Source organism: Gavialis gangeticus, unplaced genomic scaffold (genome assembly GCF_001723915.1).
Source record: "Gavialis gangeticus isolate Ggan-Ray unplaced genomic scaffold, GavGan_comp1, whole genome shotgun sequence".
Lineage (NCBI taxonomy): Eukaryota > Metazoa > Chordata > Crocodylia > Gavialidae > Gavialis > Gavialis gangeticus.
This window is the reverse complement of record NW_017728992.1, coordinates 114,127,418-114,149,523: the sequence shown is the minus strand read 5'-3', so window position 1 is coordinate 114,149,523 and position 22,106 is coordinate 114,127,418. Positions and strand designations below refer to the sequence as shown.

General features: G+C 39.5%; 1 protein-coding gene across 2 annotated transcripts in view; it reads right to left on the bottom strand.

The window, feature by feature from the left end:
* Positions 1-22,106, bottom strand: part of SNTG1 (syntrophin gamma 1) — a 464,795-nt gene that overhangs the window by 129,130 nt on the left and 313,559 nt on the right. For both annotated transcript variants that reach the window (XM_019527106.1, XM_019527115.1), the window contains exon 12: positions 21,612-21,650. In XM_019527106.1, the coding sequence (XP_019382651.1) occupies positions 21,612-21,650 (39 nt within the window). The remainder of the gene's footprint in view (positions 1-21,611; positions 21,651-22,106) is intronic.

Below are 22,106 nucleotides of genomic sequence, written 5' to 3'. Positions count from 1 at the left end.
TTTTGTAAGTGGTTTATGTGCACTGAACTTCTGTTGTGTTACAGAGTTGGACTAGTATATGTGTTATACCAGTATATGGAGATTTTTTGCCTTAGCCTGTTAGAGCAAAGCAATAAAAAACAATAATATCCTCCACAAATATACATTTGGAGGTGCAGGTTACATTTAAGAGGAACATATTAAAAACAGAAGGAACTGAAATAAGTAACATTATACTTTTATCCCTTTTGGGAAACAAGTACTGAAATAAACAGGAAAATTCTTGGCATAAGTAAGTCATACCTCTTTAAAATATGCATTATTAAAAACATAGTATATTTCCTTCTAGCACTCACACACATATATACACACACAGCTTATGATTGCTGTAGGATGTTTGATTACTACTCAGTGGTCTAATAAGCTGGCACCTGGGGCAAACTCTGCAGGACAGCAAGGGGCATGTGGTTCTGAGAGCAGGTGTGAACTGAGGGGTGGGCAGATTCTGAGAGCAGGGGCAGAGAGTGCATGGTTACTAAGAATTGGGACTGTCAGCCTATCATTATGGGGAGATATCATCTAAGCCTCACCATGCAGCCATCCTTAGGCAGCATGGCAGGGCTATCCTGCCACATGTCTAAGTTATGGTTTATAAACCAGGCATAAATGTTGTATGCATTTTCTAAAATATTTTTGTGGCTGGTTTCCCATTTTGTCAAACCATTAATTGCCTGAATGTGTGGCTGGGTACCATTTCTGGCACAATTAACAGGGTAATGGTGTCTTAATTGTAACATCTGCCAGGAGCCTAGGAAAGAGTAGTACAATGCATATAAACCCTGTTCCTAAATCTCCAAAATGCAAATGCAGTACACTATTGCTTAAGTTTGCATTCAAGCAGATTATAATAATGTTGGAGAGCCATAAAAACATATTGAGTAACATAAGTTGCTGGGAAAGGAAGGCCTGGAGGTTGGCTGTCACACAGTGTGAGACATAAGCAAACAAATACAATTAGATGAACACACTGCTATTGAAGTTTATGAAGTAATCAAAAATATTTCAGGAAATTATGAGGCTATATTTATTTTCCTTTCAAACTCTAGCCTGCACCAAAGATATCTTATTTCAATTTACTGAACTATTTTATAAGCCCCAGGGTTTTTTATCCACAGGTTGATGTGAAGAGACTAGCTTAAAGAAGCAGGCAAAATTAGAAGAAAATATTGTAGCTTTTAAGAACATTGCCCCTAAGTGTGTTTTTCTCAACAGCAATTAAATGAGGAAATCAGTATTAGCCATTCTTTTTACAACTGTAAGCAGAGAATTCTCATTACATGACAACTGGCTGGAGAAGTAGGAGCACATTTTATAAAAGTGAAGGGAACATTTGTTGGCTATTATTTTGGAAAATAAGGAGAAATTGTGGATTTTTAAAAACTTTGATTTGACGAAAGTATATTTATTGGTATCAATGTTTATTATGCACAGATTCTTCTGTAAGACAGTTTATTACATCAGGAAACTAATATTTTATTAAAAATATTCTAAATAAATTAAGGACATTAATTGATTTAAAACGGGGCAGTATTTTTACTCTTCTGTTCCAAAAAAACTAAAATGCTGTCTGCAATAGAGATCTTGTTAGCACTTCTCAACAAAAGCACTCTGAGGATACAGAGCAGTGGGACTCCTGGACATATGCAGGTACTAAGACATGGAAGCCACTGACTGGAAACAAGTTTGAAGACATTCTTGAACTGAACTACTTCAGCTCTACTGGGCAAAGGTTGACAAAAGCTGACTCTTCTCTGCTGCCTTTGAGGTTCTACTTTGGATTTATCTTCACACTTATTCTCATTAAAAAGCTCAGCATTGTCTTGAGCATCAGGCCATAATTTATCCTGCAATGGCATTAGAGTCCAGGGGTATACTCTCATGTAATTGGATTTTTTTTTGTATAAAAGCAAATGTGTCTCATCATTATAAAGACTTATATGGAGAACTAGATCCAGCAAAAGAAACCAGAGGCACCTAAAATTTAGGTATTTCAATGCCTAACTTCTACCCACATGGTCTCCAAAACCCAGAGTTGGATCCTTGGGATCATTAGGTATTCAGAAAGATAATGTGAAAACCTGGAGCTAGCCAATAAGGAAAGCACAGATAATTAAATTCATGCTACTATCACATGTGCTCTGAGAATGACTAGAAGAACTGGCACCTCAGAGTTAGGCACTGCTCTGCCTGGAACCCAGCGAGACTTGGGTAGTAGGGCTGTGCGAAGCTTTGGGTGCTGATTCAATTTGAAGGAGATTCGCCCTGATTTGGTGGCTGAATCTCCAAATCCAAATTGAATCAGTGGACCAATTAAAAGGTCCAAATCAATTTGAAGTTCTCCAAATTGATTCAGAAAAGATTTGGGAGCTTCAAAGATGTGGGCAGTCTCTGCTGGCTGCAGAAGGGAGCTGGACCTGGACTTTGTGCTGATAAGTAGGGGGCAGAGGAGTGGGGGCTGGAGGATGGGGAGCGGACCATGGGGGGACTGCTGCCAGGCCCCATCCCCTGCCTGCTCCCCCAGACCCCCTGAGTGCCCCTGCCTGCTCTCCCAGCCTCCCCACCATGGCTGTCCCACCCACCTCAGCTCCTGGTTGTTTAAAAAAATGCCCCCACTCAACAGCTGCTGCCAAGTGTGGGGGGCAATCCTTGCTGCCCCCCACTGCATGGGGGGCTCTGCCATGAGAACTCTGACCCCTGCCCACTCTCCCCACCCCCATGGCTGCCCCACTCACCCAGCTCCTGGCTCTTAAAAAAAAAAAAAAAAGAAGCCCCCATCACCAACTGCTGCAGTGGCCTTGGGGCTTCTGGGGGCTCATGGCAGAGCCCCCCCCTGCAGCATGGGGTAGTGGGGGGCAGCGGAGATCACCCCCCGCACATGGCAGGAGTTGGTGAGTTGGGGCTTTTTTTTTCCCCAAGACCTCGGACCGGGCACAACTGGGGGAGTGGGCATGGGATGGGGCCTGTGTGATTCAGAGATACGGAAGCTGCTGAATCTCTGTATCAGACTCAACTGAATTGATTCAGGACAGTGATTTGAATCACTGTCCCCCGAATCGACCAAATCCAAAGTAAATACTAGCCACTTCGCACAGACCTATTAGGTAGTAAGCCCAGCTGCTCAGATTGAGACTGTACTGGAAACATACAGAATCAGAAATGTAGAGACCTAGGGAATGTTCAGGAGGCATCTAGTAATCTTGAATCTGCTCATGAATAAGCAGCTAAGGAATAAATATTGTTAGAGTGTAATTTTGGATTTAGGTACCTAAAAATCTACTTAAGTCATAAATCTATGCCCATCAGTATTTAAATCAAATGTTCTCTTGTATGTTAAACATAAGTCTGATCTGATTATCTATTGCTTATCTATGTACACTTCACATTTACTGTAACTAAAATTGACTGAAAGGACCCAAAAGATGTACTTGCATACAACACATTATTATTTTCTTTCTAATGTTTCTGGATTCTCTCCTACACTGTATTTCTTTTTATAGTCTATTAAATAAGCCCTGGGATACCTTTGCTATTGTTTCTGACCTTTTTCTTCTTGTAAAGTTACCTTACACAACAAGAATTACTGTACATTCATATATTACTTTAAGACTATTACGGACTCATCATATAAACTATATTGTAATCCATGCATTCAAGGCAGCATCACTAAGAATGTGCTCAGCTTCAATATTTTGTTTGCCTTTGAATGCCTTAACACAGTTTATTCACAGAGGGTGCATCTACATGTGTTCTTTACTGTGGAGTTGACCAATTAGCTCCACAGTAAAGTGTTTTTGTCTACACATGTGCCAGCATTAGTACACAGTAAATTAATGAACTCTGCTTTAAAACAGTACAGTCAGGGATAGCACTATCTTACAGTGGAGTCATTTACTGTGCTGAAATGTTCATGTAAATGGTGATCAGGCAGGGACCAGACTCCTGCATGCCACCTAGCCACATGGCTCTGTAAAGTTAGCACCTTCATGCCTCAGCTAGCTCCTCTGCCACCTGCAGCCCTGGGCTGACCCCATGTATCTCCTACCAACCCAGACCTTCTCCTCTCTGGCTCAAATCACTGCTGTCCTAGGTGCCCATGTAGATGCTGAGCCTGGAAACAGTTTACTCTGGTACAAACTTCACCAGAGTTTATTTCACTGCCTTAATTGCACATGTAGATATACCCAGAGAGTACACAAGCTTTTTTCCTTTGTACGTGGAGGTTTCTAATTTCTACGGTATGCATAAACACATCTCTGCACAGATCAAAATAGAGAGGCACAATAAAGCTTGATAAACCTATAGTTAGATGTGCATATAATATTTTATTAAATATTCAATAACCAAGAGTTTAAAAGTGCTTTGATTTAGAATCCTAATAATCTCCATTCCCTGGCCTCGCCTAATAAACACGACTATGATTTACGTTAGGCTATATGTTCATAAGTTATGGGAGATAGGCTGACTATATTTTATTCATTATTCTTTGAAAGATTATTAATGTTCTGATCTGATGATAAACTAAAATCATGTAAAAAATTTTGTAAAATATATGAAGAATTGGAAAATGAAAATGTCTTCTCTTCGATAGAAAATAAATACTTAAATAGACTACGCTAAACAGGATACTCTATAAAACAACACCAGTATCTACTGAGTTTCCATTCCTGGTATGAAAACAAATGCCAACAATTATAAACTTTACCTTTTCAATAGCAGTTTACATCTGTGGATGTGGATGTACTTTAAAAGAGTAGGATCGTTGTTTTCATTTTATGAACAGGAAAATGAAGACACTGATAGATTAATTTAGCTGCCTTAGTTCATCAAACAGGTGACTTGAGTCAGGTTACTTGAGTCCTGGCCCTGTTCCCTAAACCACACTCTCTCCCATTATCACAAGTATGTAATTTAGGGTCTATTACTTGACACACACAGACACAAACCCACCAAACAGTGGAAACAAAAACACACTGCCTCCTGTGATCAAATTCATGTCCTACTTTTTGCAATTCAGGTAGCAATTTTCATGAACAGTAGAATGGGAAGAAAAGAATATCTATGGTTGTCCCTGATATGTAGATCTCTATTTTCTTCTGAGCTTGGGTGGGAATTAACTGACTACATTTTCAGAGACACTTTGATATAACACGATTGAATCATCTAGATGTAAGACTGGGAATGAAAAATAAAAAGATGCCATTAAACAACTCTTCCTTCCCTGTAAAGTGTAATTAAAAGTACTTTCATCAGGCATTTTGAGTCCCATGTGTTCCTTCAAGAAGAGATGCTACTAGTTAAAATACCTGCTTCATTGGTTCCAATTAATTTATTTCGTTGATACGATTCCCTAAGGAGTAATTTGTATGTTGGTTTATTGAAACACTTTAATTCTACGCCAATAAAAATAATGTTATTCTTGGGAACTTTTACGCTATTTTCATGCAATAAAGGAAACATTGCAACAAGTAGTTAGAGTGTTTTTATTTCTAAAATTACCTTCAAATGAAAATTCTGAAGTGATCACAGAGATAGTATAACCATGCTGTGGTTATTAATAACTACAGATTTGAAAGTTAGAGAGACAGTAGAGTGCTTTCTCCATATTTGACCTTTGTAAATGAAAATCTTCTGTCTTTTAAGTTGCAATGCTATTGTGACTTGATCACTTTCTTTTTTATTTCTTTTTTCTTGAGCTACTTATGCCTTTATAGCACCTGGTAGAAGTACAGCACATACCAATCATTTGGGACATCTATGCATGGACAAGTTACCTGTCACTGAAAATTGCTTTTTGTGAAATACGTCTGCTTTGGTGCTTTATTTAATGGCAGTTAAAAACCCCTCCAGTAATAAAATATGTGAACAAAATGCAAATGCAAGCCCTATTGGAATAATAAATGAACGGTTGTTGCTTTAACAATGCTGCTGCTACTGTGAGCCTCAATCATTTTCAAAGCATAGTTTTCAAGAAAGAAAAAAAGAAACCTTTGATTAGTTTTAGGAATTTGTAATGTGCCCATCACTGTACTATTTTTACTGAAAAACAGGAACTAAATCTAACACTTCTTCAGGAAACAAAGGTCATAAATGCCATTATTTGTTGGTGTTTGCAGACCAAACACCAGTGAAGATTAGATGAGATTTCAGAGTTCCATAAGAGAAGACCTTTATTTGTGGCACCTGGGGTTGACATGATGGAGAATGACACTTAGAACAGTTCAGAGAAGGAACAAGTAAACCTGAGAGTAAAATGGGTGAGACAGCAAATGAGGAAGAGATTCATACTCTATGCAAAAATGAAACTGCTGAGACTAAGGAAAGCAAGACATACATGAAGCAGACACATAATATTATATGAAACAGTTAAAAATTCAAGAAAGGGTTTGACTTCAATCTGCCAACCTGTTACCTATATCTCCAGAAAGCCTATCAATTAATTGAGTCCCTTTGCAAGCAGTAGAGTATGCACGTAAAGTGCTGAGAAACCTCTCAGAATCTAACCAAGCATCCAACTACCGTTGACAAGAATTCAGATCCTGCTCTGCTCTTCCATACACGGCAACATGCTGGTTGAATCCAATTGGAAACTATGTAGCTTTCTACCAGCTAAGGTTCTCATTGTTTTTTTTTTAATGGTTTGATTCCATATTGCGGTTCAGAGGAGGGAGATGAATTATCTTTTTTTTTTTTTTTAACTTTCTTACAGATCATCTATTCCAGTGGTGGCCAACCTGCAGAAACTGTGCCACAAGTAGCTCAGGAAGCCTCTGGTGTGACACACAGCAGATCAGGGAGGGGATAAACAGTGCAGCAGCAGATAGGGCAGGTAGACCAGATAGATAGCACAGGACACAGAAAGCAGAGCAGCAGATCAGGCAGTAGAAAGGGATAGGCATGGGGCTCAGGGAGTGAAAAGCGGTAATTTATCGCATGCCTGCCAAAAAGTTTAGTCCAAACTGATCTATTCCATGAAAGATATTTCCACAAGAGAAGGAAACGATATCAGCTTTATATATTTCCTTTTTGTTGAAGGAAACTATATAAACTATTTTATAATCAATATAAGACTTACTAGGACTTAAATTATGGAGTAATAATACATGCCTTGTTTCATAGATGGCTGACAGTACAATAGGAGGGAATTATCACAGCATAATTTACACCCTATTGTGCACTTCTGCTTAATTTAACAGTTAGAATTCACCTCCTCCTGTGTGTTTCTATAAACACTTAACAATAGGAGTTTCATTCTACAGTCTTCTCCTTCAAAATAAACTTGATCAAAATCTTTACTATGACAACAGATGGAGCTAGCACAGATGTACGGTTGCACCCGAGTTCAATATCTGTCAGTCAAAAACTGTATAGTGGTGACTCTGTGGAACATCAGTTACAAGAGTATTGAAAAATAATTAACTCAACACTCATGTGATGTTGAAAAACCTAAAGGAGATAGAACATACATACTGTCCTCTGTGTTCTGCTAGAATTATAATGATGTGCTTTTAAATGAGAGCAGGGCAACGTTTTAGCAGAATATCCTATTTACTCATTTCACTTAAAAATATATGTAATAAAAGTTATGCTGTCTTGGAACTTATAATCCAACAATCGAAACATTGATACAAGGGGTAGATTCAATAGCAGATGTCTATCATTTAAATAGAGGTTATGCTATTGACCTATATGAGCAACATCTGTCACCTTAAGAAGTCGAATTAACAGATAATATAAAAGTGAAATTAAAAGGCAATTGCTTGACCAATAGGGAGGCAGCCTGTAGTGCTCTGTATGCATGTATAACTACTTTTTATTCAGTATTTATAAATTAGAGTTTATTAAACAAACAAAACCGATTGAGCTAAGTTTTAAGACAGAATTTTTTAAGCATGCCCTGACTGTTTGGCATGCTTGGCTTACATTGAGTTCAAAATAAAGCCAGAATATATAAAGTAATCATTACTACAATCAATTTCATGGCCACAGTCGAATATACTAGTATGTTCATATTAGCACATCAAATGATTAAAACAACAGGAAAAAAAATCACATGCAATTGTGTGTTTCAATAAGCGACCAATGACACATGCAACATAATTATGTTTAATAAAAGCTCCATGCAAGTAGAGTGGAATTTCAGGCATGCATATGTAGCCCAGCTAGTACCCAATTATGTACTTCTCTCCAACTGAAGGGAATGTTAGATGGGCAGGTGTGTTGTGGGGTGAAACTGCCTACTACATGCAGTTTCCTCCTTCCCCTATAAAGTAAGGACACATCTTAAGACTTAACTATATACAAATTTATTAATGAAAAGTTAAAAACGAAACATATATATAAAAGACATGGGAACTGTGTGCAATATATATACAACTCTATGCAAATATGCTGGATGCAGATGAGGGATCTGTGAAGCAAAGCTCTCAGTAAACATCATGCAATCTTATACTCTAATGAAATACAAATCTACAAAATATGAGGTGCGGGGTGCACAAAATATGAAGTCCAGGGCCCACGGGTGAATAAATTTACAATAGCAATACCCCAGATGAGAGGAAGGGAGTGGGGATCCCCAGATACCCCAGCTGCCCCTTTAACCAATTTAAATGTCCCAACTGCTTGTCATGGAGGGAAAGACCCTTCTCCCCTGTGGGAATCCCCTACCCAGGCAACTCATGACTCTTCCAAGGGTCTGGTGAGGCTGTCCTTGTCTTCTAAGGTGAGGTGTCTCTTCCCTTGGCAGGGGGCCTCAGTTGCTTTTGGGCTTTCCCAGCCTCTGGCCCACTGGGGGCTCTGTGCACTGCTCCATGAACTGCTGACCTTGTCTTGTGCCAGGGGTTACAGACCCAAGCAGCCTGGTGTCAGCCAGGATCTCAGTCCACTCCTGGACCCTCCATGCATTGGCTGTGCACTGGGTGCCCATCCTCATGCCAGGGTTGGGGACACGAGCTGCCTCATGCAGCGGTGGGGTCCCGGTGTGCTCGCGGACCCTCCATGCACCAGCTGTGCACTGCTTACCCTGCCTTGTGCAGGGGGTTGGAAACCCAAGCCACCTCATGCGGTGCCGGGGTCTTGGTCCACTCCTGGACCCTCTGTGCGCCGGCTGGGCACCGCATGCCCGGCTTCATGCTGGGGTGGGGGACCTGAGCTGACTCATGCGGCACCGGGGTCTCAATTCACTCCCACACCCTCCATGCACCAACTGTGTACCAATGAGGCCTTGCTGTCGCTTGCCGTTCCATGTCCAAAGAGGAGTCCTTTGGGCTCTTCCAGGGTAACAGCTTCGTCCCGCTGGCCAGCTCTTCCTTACCCCCTGCTCTGGCCCTCAAAGGAGCTACCCGTGTGCTGGGTACACATCTCTTTTATTCCCTTTGGAGGCTCTTCCCCCAAATTGGAAACGGACCAATAAGAGAGGGCAGGGTTGTTAGTCCCTTCTTAGGTTCACCTCTTCATCACACCCTACAGAAGGAGTGGGACTAGCCTTTTCCCTGCCTTCACCTGATAGGTGGGGGAAAAGGAAATATCCCACCAAACATTTCAAACTTTTCCAAAGCTGGCACATTGGGCTGCTGCTGGTAAGCCCGCCACACATATTTTATCACAGCTTCTTGCTCTCCTGAATGACCACTAGATCATTTAATTACACTGTTTTAAAACTGAATTAATCCCAGTTCTGGAATTGGAGATACTGTACCTCAAACAGAAACAAAATAAGTTAAACCTGAATACAAAAAAGGCAAAGAGATTTATCATGAAGAAATATTATGAGCTATTAATAATGTGTGAGGTCTCTGTAAAATTCAATTATTTTTTGCATAGGAGAGCTACCAATTTCTCTTCTTCCATGGATATGGAAATCTGAGACTGCAAGAAGAGTTCTAGAAAAAAACAGTTAAAAATTCTTTTGCGTGAATTACTTCTCTCTCTGTAAAGGAAAGAAAGACCTCAACAATGTTGCCTTTGGGTCTATCCAAAATATTATCCAGTTACAATATTGTAGGTTTCCTCTTTGTGAATTTGTTATTAATGAATAATGCTGTATCCAACATTCTTGAGGATGAATGAATCTTTATCTATTCTAGAGAATGGTACAGCATAGGAAAAGACAGTAAATTGCTTCCCTGTATTGCTCTACTAATAAACTTCAGTTTTGTGAACTTGAAAATCTTTGGACATGGGCTGGTTGATTTCTCAATCTGGTATCAGAACTGACTTTTTTCTCTTTAAAAAAAGTCCTTCAAACTTTCAAATTGTGTTTTGTTTCTCTTGCCAAAAACAAAACAAAAATGCATACAGCCTTGCTTGTGTCAAACCAAATCCTCCATTCAGCACAAAATATTTCATTTTCAAGTACTTGCAAGCAAAGCAAAGCAAATGAAGGACTAGATTTAGAAAAGGTAGTGTTGTTTTATCCACTGGCTAAGTGGTAAGAACTGAGATGTGTAACAGGCAGGTTCAATCTTGCCTAATGTTCTCAAGGTTTTTAGGCTCCCAGCACCCCTCCATAACTCCTATGAGTTGAGTGGCACCCCATTTCAATAGTGGATTTATTTACACACAGAACTTACTTCCTAGTAGTGGAGGGGAAGGTGATGGAGAGGGAGGGGAGCAAGCATTTAACTTCTCACAGAACAGTGGGAAAGGGACAACTATGAATTTATTTCCTTGAACTGGACCTGGCAGAGACGAGACTGTGCTTAGGTCCTTGCACATGGGTAGAGGGGAAAAGACAGGAAGGAGGAATAAGCACTTAACTCCTCACACAGGGGCCGGGAGGGACTAGTATGAGCTTACAAAGAAATGAGTCTGCACTTATCTCCATGCATAGAGACTACGAGGGGAGGAGTGAGTGCTTATTTGCTCAGACCTGATGGCACCCTCAAAAGGCAATCCTGGTACTTCAGGATACTGTAGGACTGTTGAGAACCACTGGTTTAATGAGGACCACAGAAGTACCTTCATCAGCATTTTAAGAAATAACTTATTGTTAGATACTGTTCTCTTAATGCTGTTCCACTTTTCATAAATACTTAAACTTCTGTGGAGCAGAAGCCAGAACGTAGGTACCCAGCTTACTATGCATGAGTTCTGCCCACCAAACCAGATTGCCATTCTCATTTTCTTTTTCTCTGATTCACTGATATTTTTGTGTTCTATGAAAAGTGGGGAAAAAATATCAAGAAATAAGGAGTGAGGATGACCCATTCTAGACTACCCTACAATCTGATAGTTACAGCTTTTATTAGGGAAGTACTTGATTCTGAGTATAGATTTAAATTAAGGTCTTTTACCCCCTCTTCCATCCAGTTTTTTAAAGCCACCCTTGCATTTTATTTTCCCAAGCCAACACTATTCAGCAACATAACCCAATTTTGCAAGTATTTTCAGGCATCAACGGATAATAATCTGTGATAGACAAGGTCAGACCTGTTAAAACTAATGGCATTTCCTGACCTTAACAATGCTCTATCCTGGACTGGAAACTGTGTGCACGTGTGCTGGTGGGAGCGAGAGCAGCAGTGGTTTATGGAGAAGATATTGCTATGGACATTTATGGCTTCTCAGGAGAAGAAGATATGTCAAGCTTTCTACCATGTAGGCAGGCTGCTTTTCTTGAAAAGTTAAGTTGGTTCTGCTCTTATTTTTTTAGAATTTGCTTAGACTGATTAGCAACAAAGGGATCTTGCTGAAACATGGTTTGTGAAAATTAGGACTTCCTGATGGTTTCCTTGAGACAGAATGATAGGTATAGATCCTCAAAGGAAAAGGTGAACCAACCACAGTTCTCAGGAGGTTGAAGAAAGGCAACAGCAGTAGGAACCACTGAGTACACTTTGGAGACAACCAGGATGTCAGTGCAGGAAGAAGCAGAGACTTTTTTTTTTATTTTGAATCTAAAAGAAAATTATCAGGAAACTGGCCTTTTTGTAAGAATGTTTCTTTGTTGGGGAAGAGCAGCAATCACTTTCTATACCAGCAGAAAGCCCTGCTAAGAGAACATTTTCTTTTTTTGGCTTCATCTTTGCTTGTCTGTTGTTTGTATAAGGAGGTGCTAGCATGATTTACTAGAACCATTTGTTGCAAAACAGGAAAAATAAAGTCAAAACCAAAAAAAGCCCACATATTTTATTTACAGTGGGGATGCGGGGAGGTATGGAAGGTAGAATAAAACACTTTTTGTGCTTCTTTTCAAGGGCAGGCCTACAGCATGCAATAACCTTGGAAAGAATCAGAAATGCTTGCACTGAGATGGGTTAATTTGCTATATTTGTGTGCCTCACTGTCTCTGAGTGTTTTGCTATCTTTGTTTTCTTTGTTTAACACTGGGGCTAGAGTAGATTACTCTAATCTTAAAAACCAAGCTTTTTGGAAAAGAAACACGTTATTTCAATAATGCCTTTATTTTCCCTGAAGCTGGCATTTTTGGTGGCTAATGTAATGGCAGTACAACAGAAAGGATGATAAACTCTAGTCTCATGTTTGAATGTCTGCCTGAATTTTCACCAGCTACAGAAATGTACCTCTTAAAACAGAAGGAAACATTCATGTATTGTGTAAGCAAAATATGCAAACAATATGAGTGTCACTCTTAGTTACATAATACAACTCAAATAGAAGAATTTAGAGTAGTTACCTGATTTTTTCTTCTAAAGGTTAATCCTAGCAATTTCCTTGAAAATCATGTAGCACTTAAGAGCAGATTTTGTGTTTTTGTGTGTTAATGCTTTTCTCTTTCTTTAAGTAGGTCATCTAAGCATTAAAACTGTTTAATTGCAATTTGATTTTGACTCCACAGAAGGAAAGTGTAATGATCATATTATATTCATGAAAGTGTACCTTAGTATAGTAGTAATCCAATAAAATGAAAAATTACTCAAATGCTAACAAACCATTGCATGATATTGAATTTGCTCCAGGTTACTGACAGACTTAGCAAAATGGAAGACAAATTGTCAGCTGGTCAGTGGACATTTCCTCTTGTTATTTTAACAGCACTCATTGTATAAACATTAACAGCTACTTACAGTGCTTGGTTTTGCATGGCTACAAAAATTAAAGGAATTGCTTTGCTTTTTCTATATATGGCAGGGGCGGGCAATTATTTTGGGCAGAGGGCTGCTTCCTGAGTTTTGGCAAGCTATTGAGGGCCACATAACAGGCAGCCCAGGGGAGATAACTATTAATTTTCTAATTTTTTTAGGGGCCCCGCAGGCCAGATAGAATGGCCTGGCGGGCAGCATCCAGCCCCTGGATCACATTTTGCCCACCCCTGATATACGGGCTATGATTCTTAAGTACAGATTACTGCTTTCTAAATGCTTCCATGAATGTTATTGATGAAAAGTACTCTCTTATGCTCATAGTCATGCCAATCACTAAATTTAAGTTCAGGAAGGACTTTTTCCCCAAGGTAGGATTAGTAGGAACTGCTACCTTCCTTTAATTTGGAACATGGCCGTGTTATCTTCTGAACATATATTCATAGTTTCATAGTTGTTAGGGCCTGGAAGGGACTTTACAGATCATCAAGTTCAGCCCCCCTGCACTTGGGCAGGAAAGATATTCACTAATTACTATCTTGCTGCTCCAGCGGCGGGGCATTAGCAGCCCCTCTTCTCCTCTCCTTTTCCAAGTGGCATAAGATAAGGTGTTCTGTGTACTTCAGACATTCTGCCTTATAGTTGTAGATAAGGGCTTGAAGTGACAATTTAGAGTAAATGGTTGCTTGTGAACACTGTGGACTGGACTCAGGTGCATGAGATCCCTTCCACTCCTGTTCCAAGCAAAATAGTGAGGGAATGTATTCATCTGCAGAGTTGTGAGGGTTAAAGTAGTCTGTATTGCTTCTTAAAACTCACCCTAGCCTAATGATCTGTCTCTCTCAGGAGCTGACATTTACTGTGGTTAATATAACAGCTGCAGAGAAGTGATGTGTTCTAAGAAAAGGAAACACATCTGTGTTTGTCTCACCATGGCATAGCAAATATAGCAGCCTTTGGCTGTCACCTTGAAATATTCTAGCTTTATTGTCTACCTGATAACTGGCTTGATCCACCTTCCCGGGAAGTCATGGAATTTCCATCTGATGAATATTAATTGTAATTGAAATTTAGTATCAAGTTTTTACTTTGGTATCAAGTTAAAACTATCTAGATTTTCCTAATCATTGATATTAATTAGCCATTACTGAATGGTCTATTACATATAGAGTATAAAAAAAGCTTAATTGAAAAAAATGGTTAATTTGCAGTCATAATTTTATTTGAGATATTGGTTCACCACTTATTTTCTCCTAACTCTATCTTCCCTAATTTTATTCTCTTCATTCCTAGAAACTTCTAAGCATTCTATTCCAAAGACTGATTCCATCATTCATTTTTGGGACCCTACCTTACTATATAAATTACTCATTTTGAAATTTCTAACCCGTTGATTCTTTCTTCTGCATTGCCACTTTCTAATCATCATGCCATCTCAGAATTTTCAATTTGCAGCACATGGTATTTAGATCATAACCATGTCTCATCTGTCTAATTACTTCTCAAATAACAAAAACCTGATTTCACAGTATTGTTCCAACATAAAAGCTGCTCATCCATGATCAAATAGTCAGCAACTAGAACCTAAATGCTTTTTTTTTTTACTTCTTGTTTCCTTACTCATCTTGATTTTAGTGGAGACTGAGGCTTTGGATCTCTCTTTCCTCCTTGTCCACCACCACTAATACCATACAGATATTTTTATTTTCCTCTTTTGTGGATTTGTTCTTACCTATTTGCTGTGTGATACCAGTTCTTCCTCTATATCAAGACTACTACAAAGAAAAGGAGTTCCTGTAAAATCATGTTCTTGCCTCTCTCCTTTATTCTATTACCTGCTTCCTCTAATCTCAAACTTAAGAGCTACTGCTATTTAGCCACTGGTTTCATGAAATGACACTAAAGGCAGAACTCTCTTACCATTTGTGTACACCAAAATGCAGTTTTTTAGTCATGTAACTGGCATTTTCTGCAGTTACCCATTGTCTGTAATTCTATTACCCCTGCAGTGTGGATGCATGTGTGCAAGCATCCACTACATATGTGCAGTAGAGTACACATCCAGATATGCCCAGACTTGAAGGTATGTTCAAAGGGGAAATTAAAAGGTGGATGGACCCTCCCATGTTTTATCTCTAATAGCTGAGTGGTTAGAGCACTCACTCCAAAGCAGGATACCTGGATTCTAGGCACCCCTCACCCAGAAGGTGTTTGACTTCCCAGAAAAATGCTCTAAACACAACTTGTTAGGCATGATCTCCTCTCCAGTGCTCTTTCTGAAGCTAAGCCATTATCCTTCACATTTAATTGCTATTAGATAAAATGTTTGAAGGGCATTGTAGTAGGAAAACTTCTTTGCCATTGGAAGCAAGGGTCCAGGCTAGAACCGTGGGACTGCCCCCTTCCAAAGGAGAAGCACTTCACTAAGATACATATCTCCTAGTTCAGCGGGAGCCAATAGTTTTTTTTTGGCAGGAGTGCAATGAAGTAAGCCCCACTCCCTCCTCAAGTGCTATTCCAATCCTCTTCCCCCTACCCCTGCTAGAACCATTGCTCTGCTTTCTCCTCCTTGCCCTGTGCTCCCTGCCTGATCTGTTGGTCTGGTCTCTTCTCCCTGCCCTACTTGTCTTTGTGTTCCCTGTCCACTCCCTGATCTGCCGTAAGTCACACACAGCAACTGCCCGTTCTACCTGTGCCCTAGTTTGTTCTGATTCGGTTAACCACACATATCACCCTCTCCTGGCTGTTCTGGGGTCTAGCTTCTAAAGGAGACTGGAGAGAGTCCTGGATAATTAATGCTTCTCAGAGCACTGTGCTGGGAAGTCAAAGAAATAGAGATGAGATTTTTTTTTAGCTACATTTCCAAGACTTAGGGGCCCACAATGGACATGTGCATATGGCTACATTCTTCTATAAACAAACCAAAAATACCCAAAAAAGCATGGCTGCATGCTTACCTAGCGAACACAATAGCCTACTGAGCATGTACAGTATACATGTGCAGGCTTATGCATTCATACTGCAGAGGTTATAAAATTGCAAACTGTGTTCAAGTGCTAAAAATAAAACTTACAGAGCTAGAAAACTGCCATTTATGTATGCAAAGGGTAACAGGACTCCATCCTACATCTATATATCTTTCACACCATTTATAATGGCAACTCTCTCCTCTCTCTCCCCTCTTCTCAATGATTTTCACAATATTAACACGGGACACTAGATTAGCTTCTTTCTACTGAAAATTACTTTCAATATTTTTTAAAGTACATTTTTTATTTATATTTTTACATCACAATAAAAACTAAAACTAACCTCCCCATACAAAAACAAAACCCCAAGACCTTATATGACAGCAAACTTTTCACTACCGATGGAAAATTCTGTGGGAAGCTTCCATTATGCCTAGATACTTTACATTTACATAGGGTACTTGACATTCACATAGGTTATTAATATACTAAAATCAAGAAAACCACTACTTATTTTAGTAAGTAAAATACTAGAATAAGTAAAATGGATATATAACCAAGTTGCTGACTTGGTGCATGTGTATAGATAGATAGTGTGGTTGATATGTTACACTCCTCCACACACACTTTTGCATCCACCAGGGGGACGGCAGGGGTGGAGCACCACCACCACCCATCACCCCACACCACCACTGTTTCCCAGGAGCAGGCAGAGGGGGCAGGGAGCTTGTCTCACTGTCCCCTCTATCCCTTTGGTCAGCACCCTGTGCTGCCACCACCTTCAGGGAGCAGGGTTAGGGGGAGGGGCGAGGACAGGCACACTGGCCTTGGCCTCCTGCTCCAATCCCACCATCATGGCGGTGCTCCGGCCATGATGGTGAGATTGGAGTCGCCACCGCCTCCTGCCCAGAATGATTTTTAAAGCTACACACTCTTATAAACCATTCATTTTATATAATAGTTAAATATTACATGTTCTATAATATGTTTTTCTCAACAGATTTCAAATAAAAGTAACTTACTGAGCTACAAATATGTGTGTGTAATGTTATACACTTGAGTAAACCTATAAATTTCATTTGTCTGAATAAAGTTGTTTTCATGCACACCATTTTGCATGTCTGAATACTAGATTCTTTTGTTATTGTTCCTTTGTAGAGCACCTTAAGGGTTCTTGGTTTTTATAGGGCAAAAAAAGAACAAAGGATTGCCCTGAGGAATCTTGTCTTAAATAAAAAATGTTTAAAGTTTGAGCTAATCACCATCATTAGAACAAAATATTCAAAGAAAATTTCAAGGACTAATTTCCGAGGCACCATTGAGTGTCTAAATACATTCTCCAGGGTTATGCATTGGAGGGAGGAAGGGGGGATGACGAGGACAGCATTTTCATTAGAGCGGCTCCTGGAGAGACACTCTAATAAAAATGCCACAGTGTCATGTGTATTAAGCATTTCAAAATAGTCATGGGGGCATGTTAACTAAAGCTCATATGATGAATTTTACTTAAGGCAACCCTGTGACCATTTTGAAATGTGGGACGTTTAATACGCATGATGGTGAGGCACACTGAAGTATTCTATTTAGAATGCTCCAGCAGACGCAATTAATTGATTAATCAAGTTTGCTCTGGCATGTTCTAATTAGAACCATTGGAACATGTATATAGGCACCCATTGGTTTTAGCACTTGTAGGTTTTTTATTGTTTTAGATGCAAAAGGTAAATACCATACTTTCATAAAACAAGTTAAAAACAATTATTTAGTTTAAACATGTACTCTTTGTATTAAAATAAATGTCAGGATGAAAAAAAATATTCAAGATGATAATTTACCAAGCAGATCAATAATGCACAGTTAATGTAACAACAAAGGGCTTGATCCTTCCCTGAAGTTCATTCTTATGCCTGCTGCATACTAAAACTAAAATTAGTTCTATATCTGTGTGATTGGAATAATTTCCAGCCAAGAGCCATTCAGTTTAGATCACATGATATTTCAAAGAGGGGCAGTTAAATAAAGCCAGAAGGACATCTGGATTTCAAATGACTGATTCCCAAAATTCCAGCATCCCCATAGTTCAATATAATATATCCTTCCAGATAATGGACAGTTGAACCTCATTCAGTAATCAGTCTAGCTCATTTCCAGTAAGAGTTTTGGCTATTTTCCCTGAAATACTCCATGGTAATTCCTTTGGAATACAGTGATGGATACTGAAAAGGGAAGAAGGCATTAATTGCAGGCTGCTTTGTGGATACCATGACCAACAAGCTACTCAAGCCAAGAAAGTTATTTTTGCTTTCCAAGCCAATGAAATATTAATGAAGAGAAACCAAATGCTATTCTAATCACAGTTGCCAGAAGGTCTTGAATAGCAGAGAGCATGGCATACTAATACACTAGCTTGCTGAGCTACTATATCTGTTATTTATATTTTTATTGCATTTGTTGTATGATAATGAAAGCTATCAGATAATATCACAATAAAGAAAACCATAACTTCCTAGCCTCTGTTTTGTTTACTAAGTGTTTTTGTTTTTTTCTTATTTTTAGATCAGTCAATGGCAATCCTTATTCTATTGAGGTCTTAATGATTTCACAGTAGATATTCTTGGAGAAGCTCAAGTGGAATTGACATCTTTAGAGGCAATGCTGAAACTTGTGGTGAAAATGCATTTTTTACTGCTGAGAATAGTAAACATCTTTCTTTTTTAAGAGAAAGGGATGGAAAATTCCTTTCAAATACAACCCAACTTTAATAATGTAAAGGTCATCAAAGAGAAATTAACAATGTCTGCATTCTGAGGGAATGGTGTGTAAGTACTGGACCAAAGTTATTTATACTTTTTCCCTTCAGATTTTAATAGCCCTGCCTTGAAAAATTCAAGCTAGTGCAATGCAATCTTATTGGATGTGTACAGGCATTACATTTAGATTGACCTAACCAGGGTCAATTTAGCTCAAGATTGGGTTAATGTGAACAACAAAGGTGTTAAGCTAGATCTTGTGAATGCCTGCACATATTCTCAGTGAAGCTGCAGGGCTGGGAAAGCTCAGCCACTTGTCCCAGCCCTGGGGTTGCACTATTCCTATCCCTTCAATCCTGACTAGGCTGGTACCCTCCCCCAATCTCTCCCTGAAGACCTACCAACCCTCCTGAGGAACCACCCACTCTGACTTACTTACAACAGGCTCCCCAAGCAGCTCCTGGGAGCAGTGAATAGCTGCACACTGCTCCTGGCAGCAGCAAACTGCTGCACATGCCACCTTGGCTCTATGTTCACATGGCTAAAATTAAGCCGTGTAAATGTACAATGGGTGCAGCAAATGACTGCACACACCTGTTGAGGTCAGGCTACACAAACACAGGAAAAGAAGTTGAATGACAGAAGCTGTCTCAGCTATTGCCTGTGGAGAAGGCACCATCATTGTTGCTGCTTCTCAAGACAAGCTACAGTTTTAGCCCCTCCCCGCCTCTGCGGCTTCTGTCTACAGGATTCCCCTTAAAGGGTCAGATTTTTTTCCCCTACTATAACATCCTTAAAGGAAAATATCCAACTCCTCCATGAGTGTCACAGAACAATAAACTGTATAAATTAGCAGATTATCCTAGTAAAACTATGCCATAGTGGGTGATCAACATCTAACCACAAAATCATATTTTCAGTTGTTCACAAGCTGTAATGAAGGTTGTTGAAAATCATGTCATAGAGAACATACAAGTTTCAAAGTCTAACAGCTTTATTCCTTTTTAATAACTTTGCTGTTCCCAAAAGTTTTATTTTTTTGCTTTTTATACTTTGGAAAAAAAATATGCCTTTTCTTCTGCCCTGCATGCATAGCTTGTGTATATTTTCATCAAGGCCAACTAAAAAAAATCTCTGGTGTCTTTAATTCCAGCTCTTCTTATGGAGCTGGGTATATTAATGTGATCCAAGAAGAAAGCTCTGGAGGATTTATTACAGTTACAATCCTCCTTTCTGCTCCCCACATTCAAAATGGCATAGCCTATCACGCTGATACAATGCTTCATATGAAACTTTCTGAATAATGATATGAGCAGCTCCAACATGGGAAGGAGGTGTCAAGAGCCTTATTGACTAATTAAAGGTCCCATCTGCATGAGACGATGACTGAGCAGTTTTTACTGTGCAGTCATTTAATACTTGCATACACAAGCACTAAATGACTGTGCTGTAACTGGAATTACTGTACAGTAACATCCCCGAACAGCTTTTTGGTGACGCTGACTGTGGAGTAGCTCGTTACTACTGCGCAGCAGCGTTGCATCATGCTTTGTGTCATGCGATGCTACTGTGCAGTAATAATGAGCTACAGTGCAGTCAGCAACTAATGAATATTCAGCCAAAATGTAATCGTATAAAAAGGCATCATTAGCAAGTATAGACCACTTGACTGACCGTCAGGAGACTGAGACTTTGTTCCTTATGTCGTTGACCTACCGTTTAACCTTGGGCAAATCACTCCTCTGTGTATTTTCATATGTAAAGTGAAATTTATAGGATCTTCTTTGTAAAACACTTTTAGAATTATAGATAAATAGTGGTGAATAAAGTCCTTTTTACACATTAGTTTTAGGCAGCCCCTGGAGCTCTTAACCCCCAGACTGTTCACACATTAACACCTGAAACTAGTTTTAAGCTCTTAAAGTAATGCCCTTCCAGGGCAGATTTATCTTTATCCATGTTACCCAGCTCATGTTACATTAACACGTAGCCACTCCAACCACACCTCCTCTCCCGCTGGCCAACTGCCAGCCCTCACTCTCCCTAGCACCCTGGTCCCCACCCACTGCTCCCCCTGCTTCCTTGCAGTTGTCCAATCTGTCTGTCCCAGGGGGAGCAGGTAGGGAAGGGTTAACCTGCCTGACTAATCATCTCCCCCCTCCCCACCACCTCCTACTGCCTGGGGTTGTTTCCACCTAGAGATGAGCAGCAGCCTGGCAGCAACAGTTAGCCAGGCAGGCAGGTTAACTCTTCCCTGCCTGCTCCCCCAGAACAGACAGGGTAGGCAACCACAAGTAAGCTGGGGGAAGGGGGAGCCTGGGAGTTGGGGGAAACTGGGGAAGCCCCAGAGGGCAGGGGGACTGGATATGGGGTGGGGGGGCACGCAGGACAGGTTCTCATCGCCAGGCCCTCTGCTGGCTTGAATGTGCGACAGCTCCAAACTCAAGCTAGCATTAACATTGATCAAAATTTGAGCAACTCAGTGTAACATGTGACAAGGCCATAAGTATATAACCACTACCTTTGTTTTAAATATAAAAGTAGAAGTACAGATATATTTTGGAGATAACCAAATAAACAATAGTACAACTTGAAAAAATGGGCAAAATCCTTTTTTCCTTGAACATTCAAATTCCCATTTATTTTAACTAAAACATGACCTCTTCATAGATTGTTGGAAGAAGGCCAAAGTAAAGAAAAGTAATAAGACTTCTTCAGCTAGTAGTGAGTACTTCTACTTTCGCTACTAGACAATTCCAGTATAGATGCTATAAGAATTATGAATTATACTTCCAAATGTTTCTCTTTCTTACCTGCTGGCTTACTGGAAAATTCCTGTTGATTTTTTTTATCTATAAAAAAATAAATAAAGACATTGATTAATAAGTATGCTAACTAAATACAAGAACAAGAATCATTTTGTTTAATAAATGGAATATTATCCCCCAAACTACACCCATATAAAACAAGAGCAACTACACTGAAGTTAATTAAATGACCACAGTGACCCTAGTGAGTGAGTAGCAAGACAATTTCTGGACCTATTAGATCCAGTTAATTTAAAACCCTGTTCAGGTTCATAGAAATATACAATGCAGGCAGGTTTCTTATGAGTTTTACCAACTCAATGAAAATAATTTTATATATATACACATACATATATATATATATATATATATATATATATATATGTATGTGTATATATATAAAATTATTTTCATTGAGTTGGTAAAACTCATAAGAAACCTGCCTGCATTGTATATTTCTATGAACCTGAACAGGGTTTTAAATTAACTGGATCTAATAGG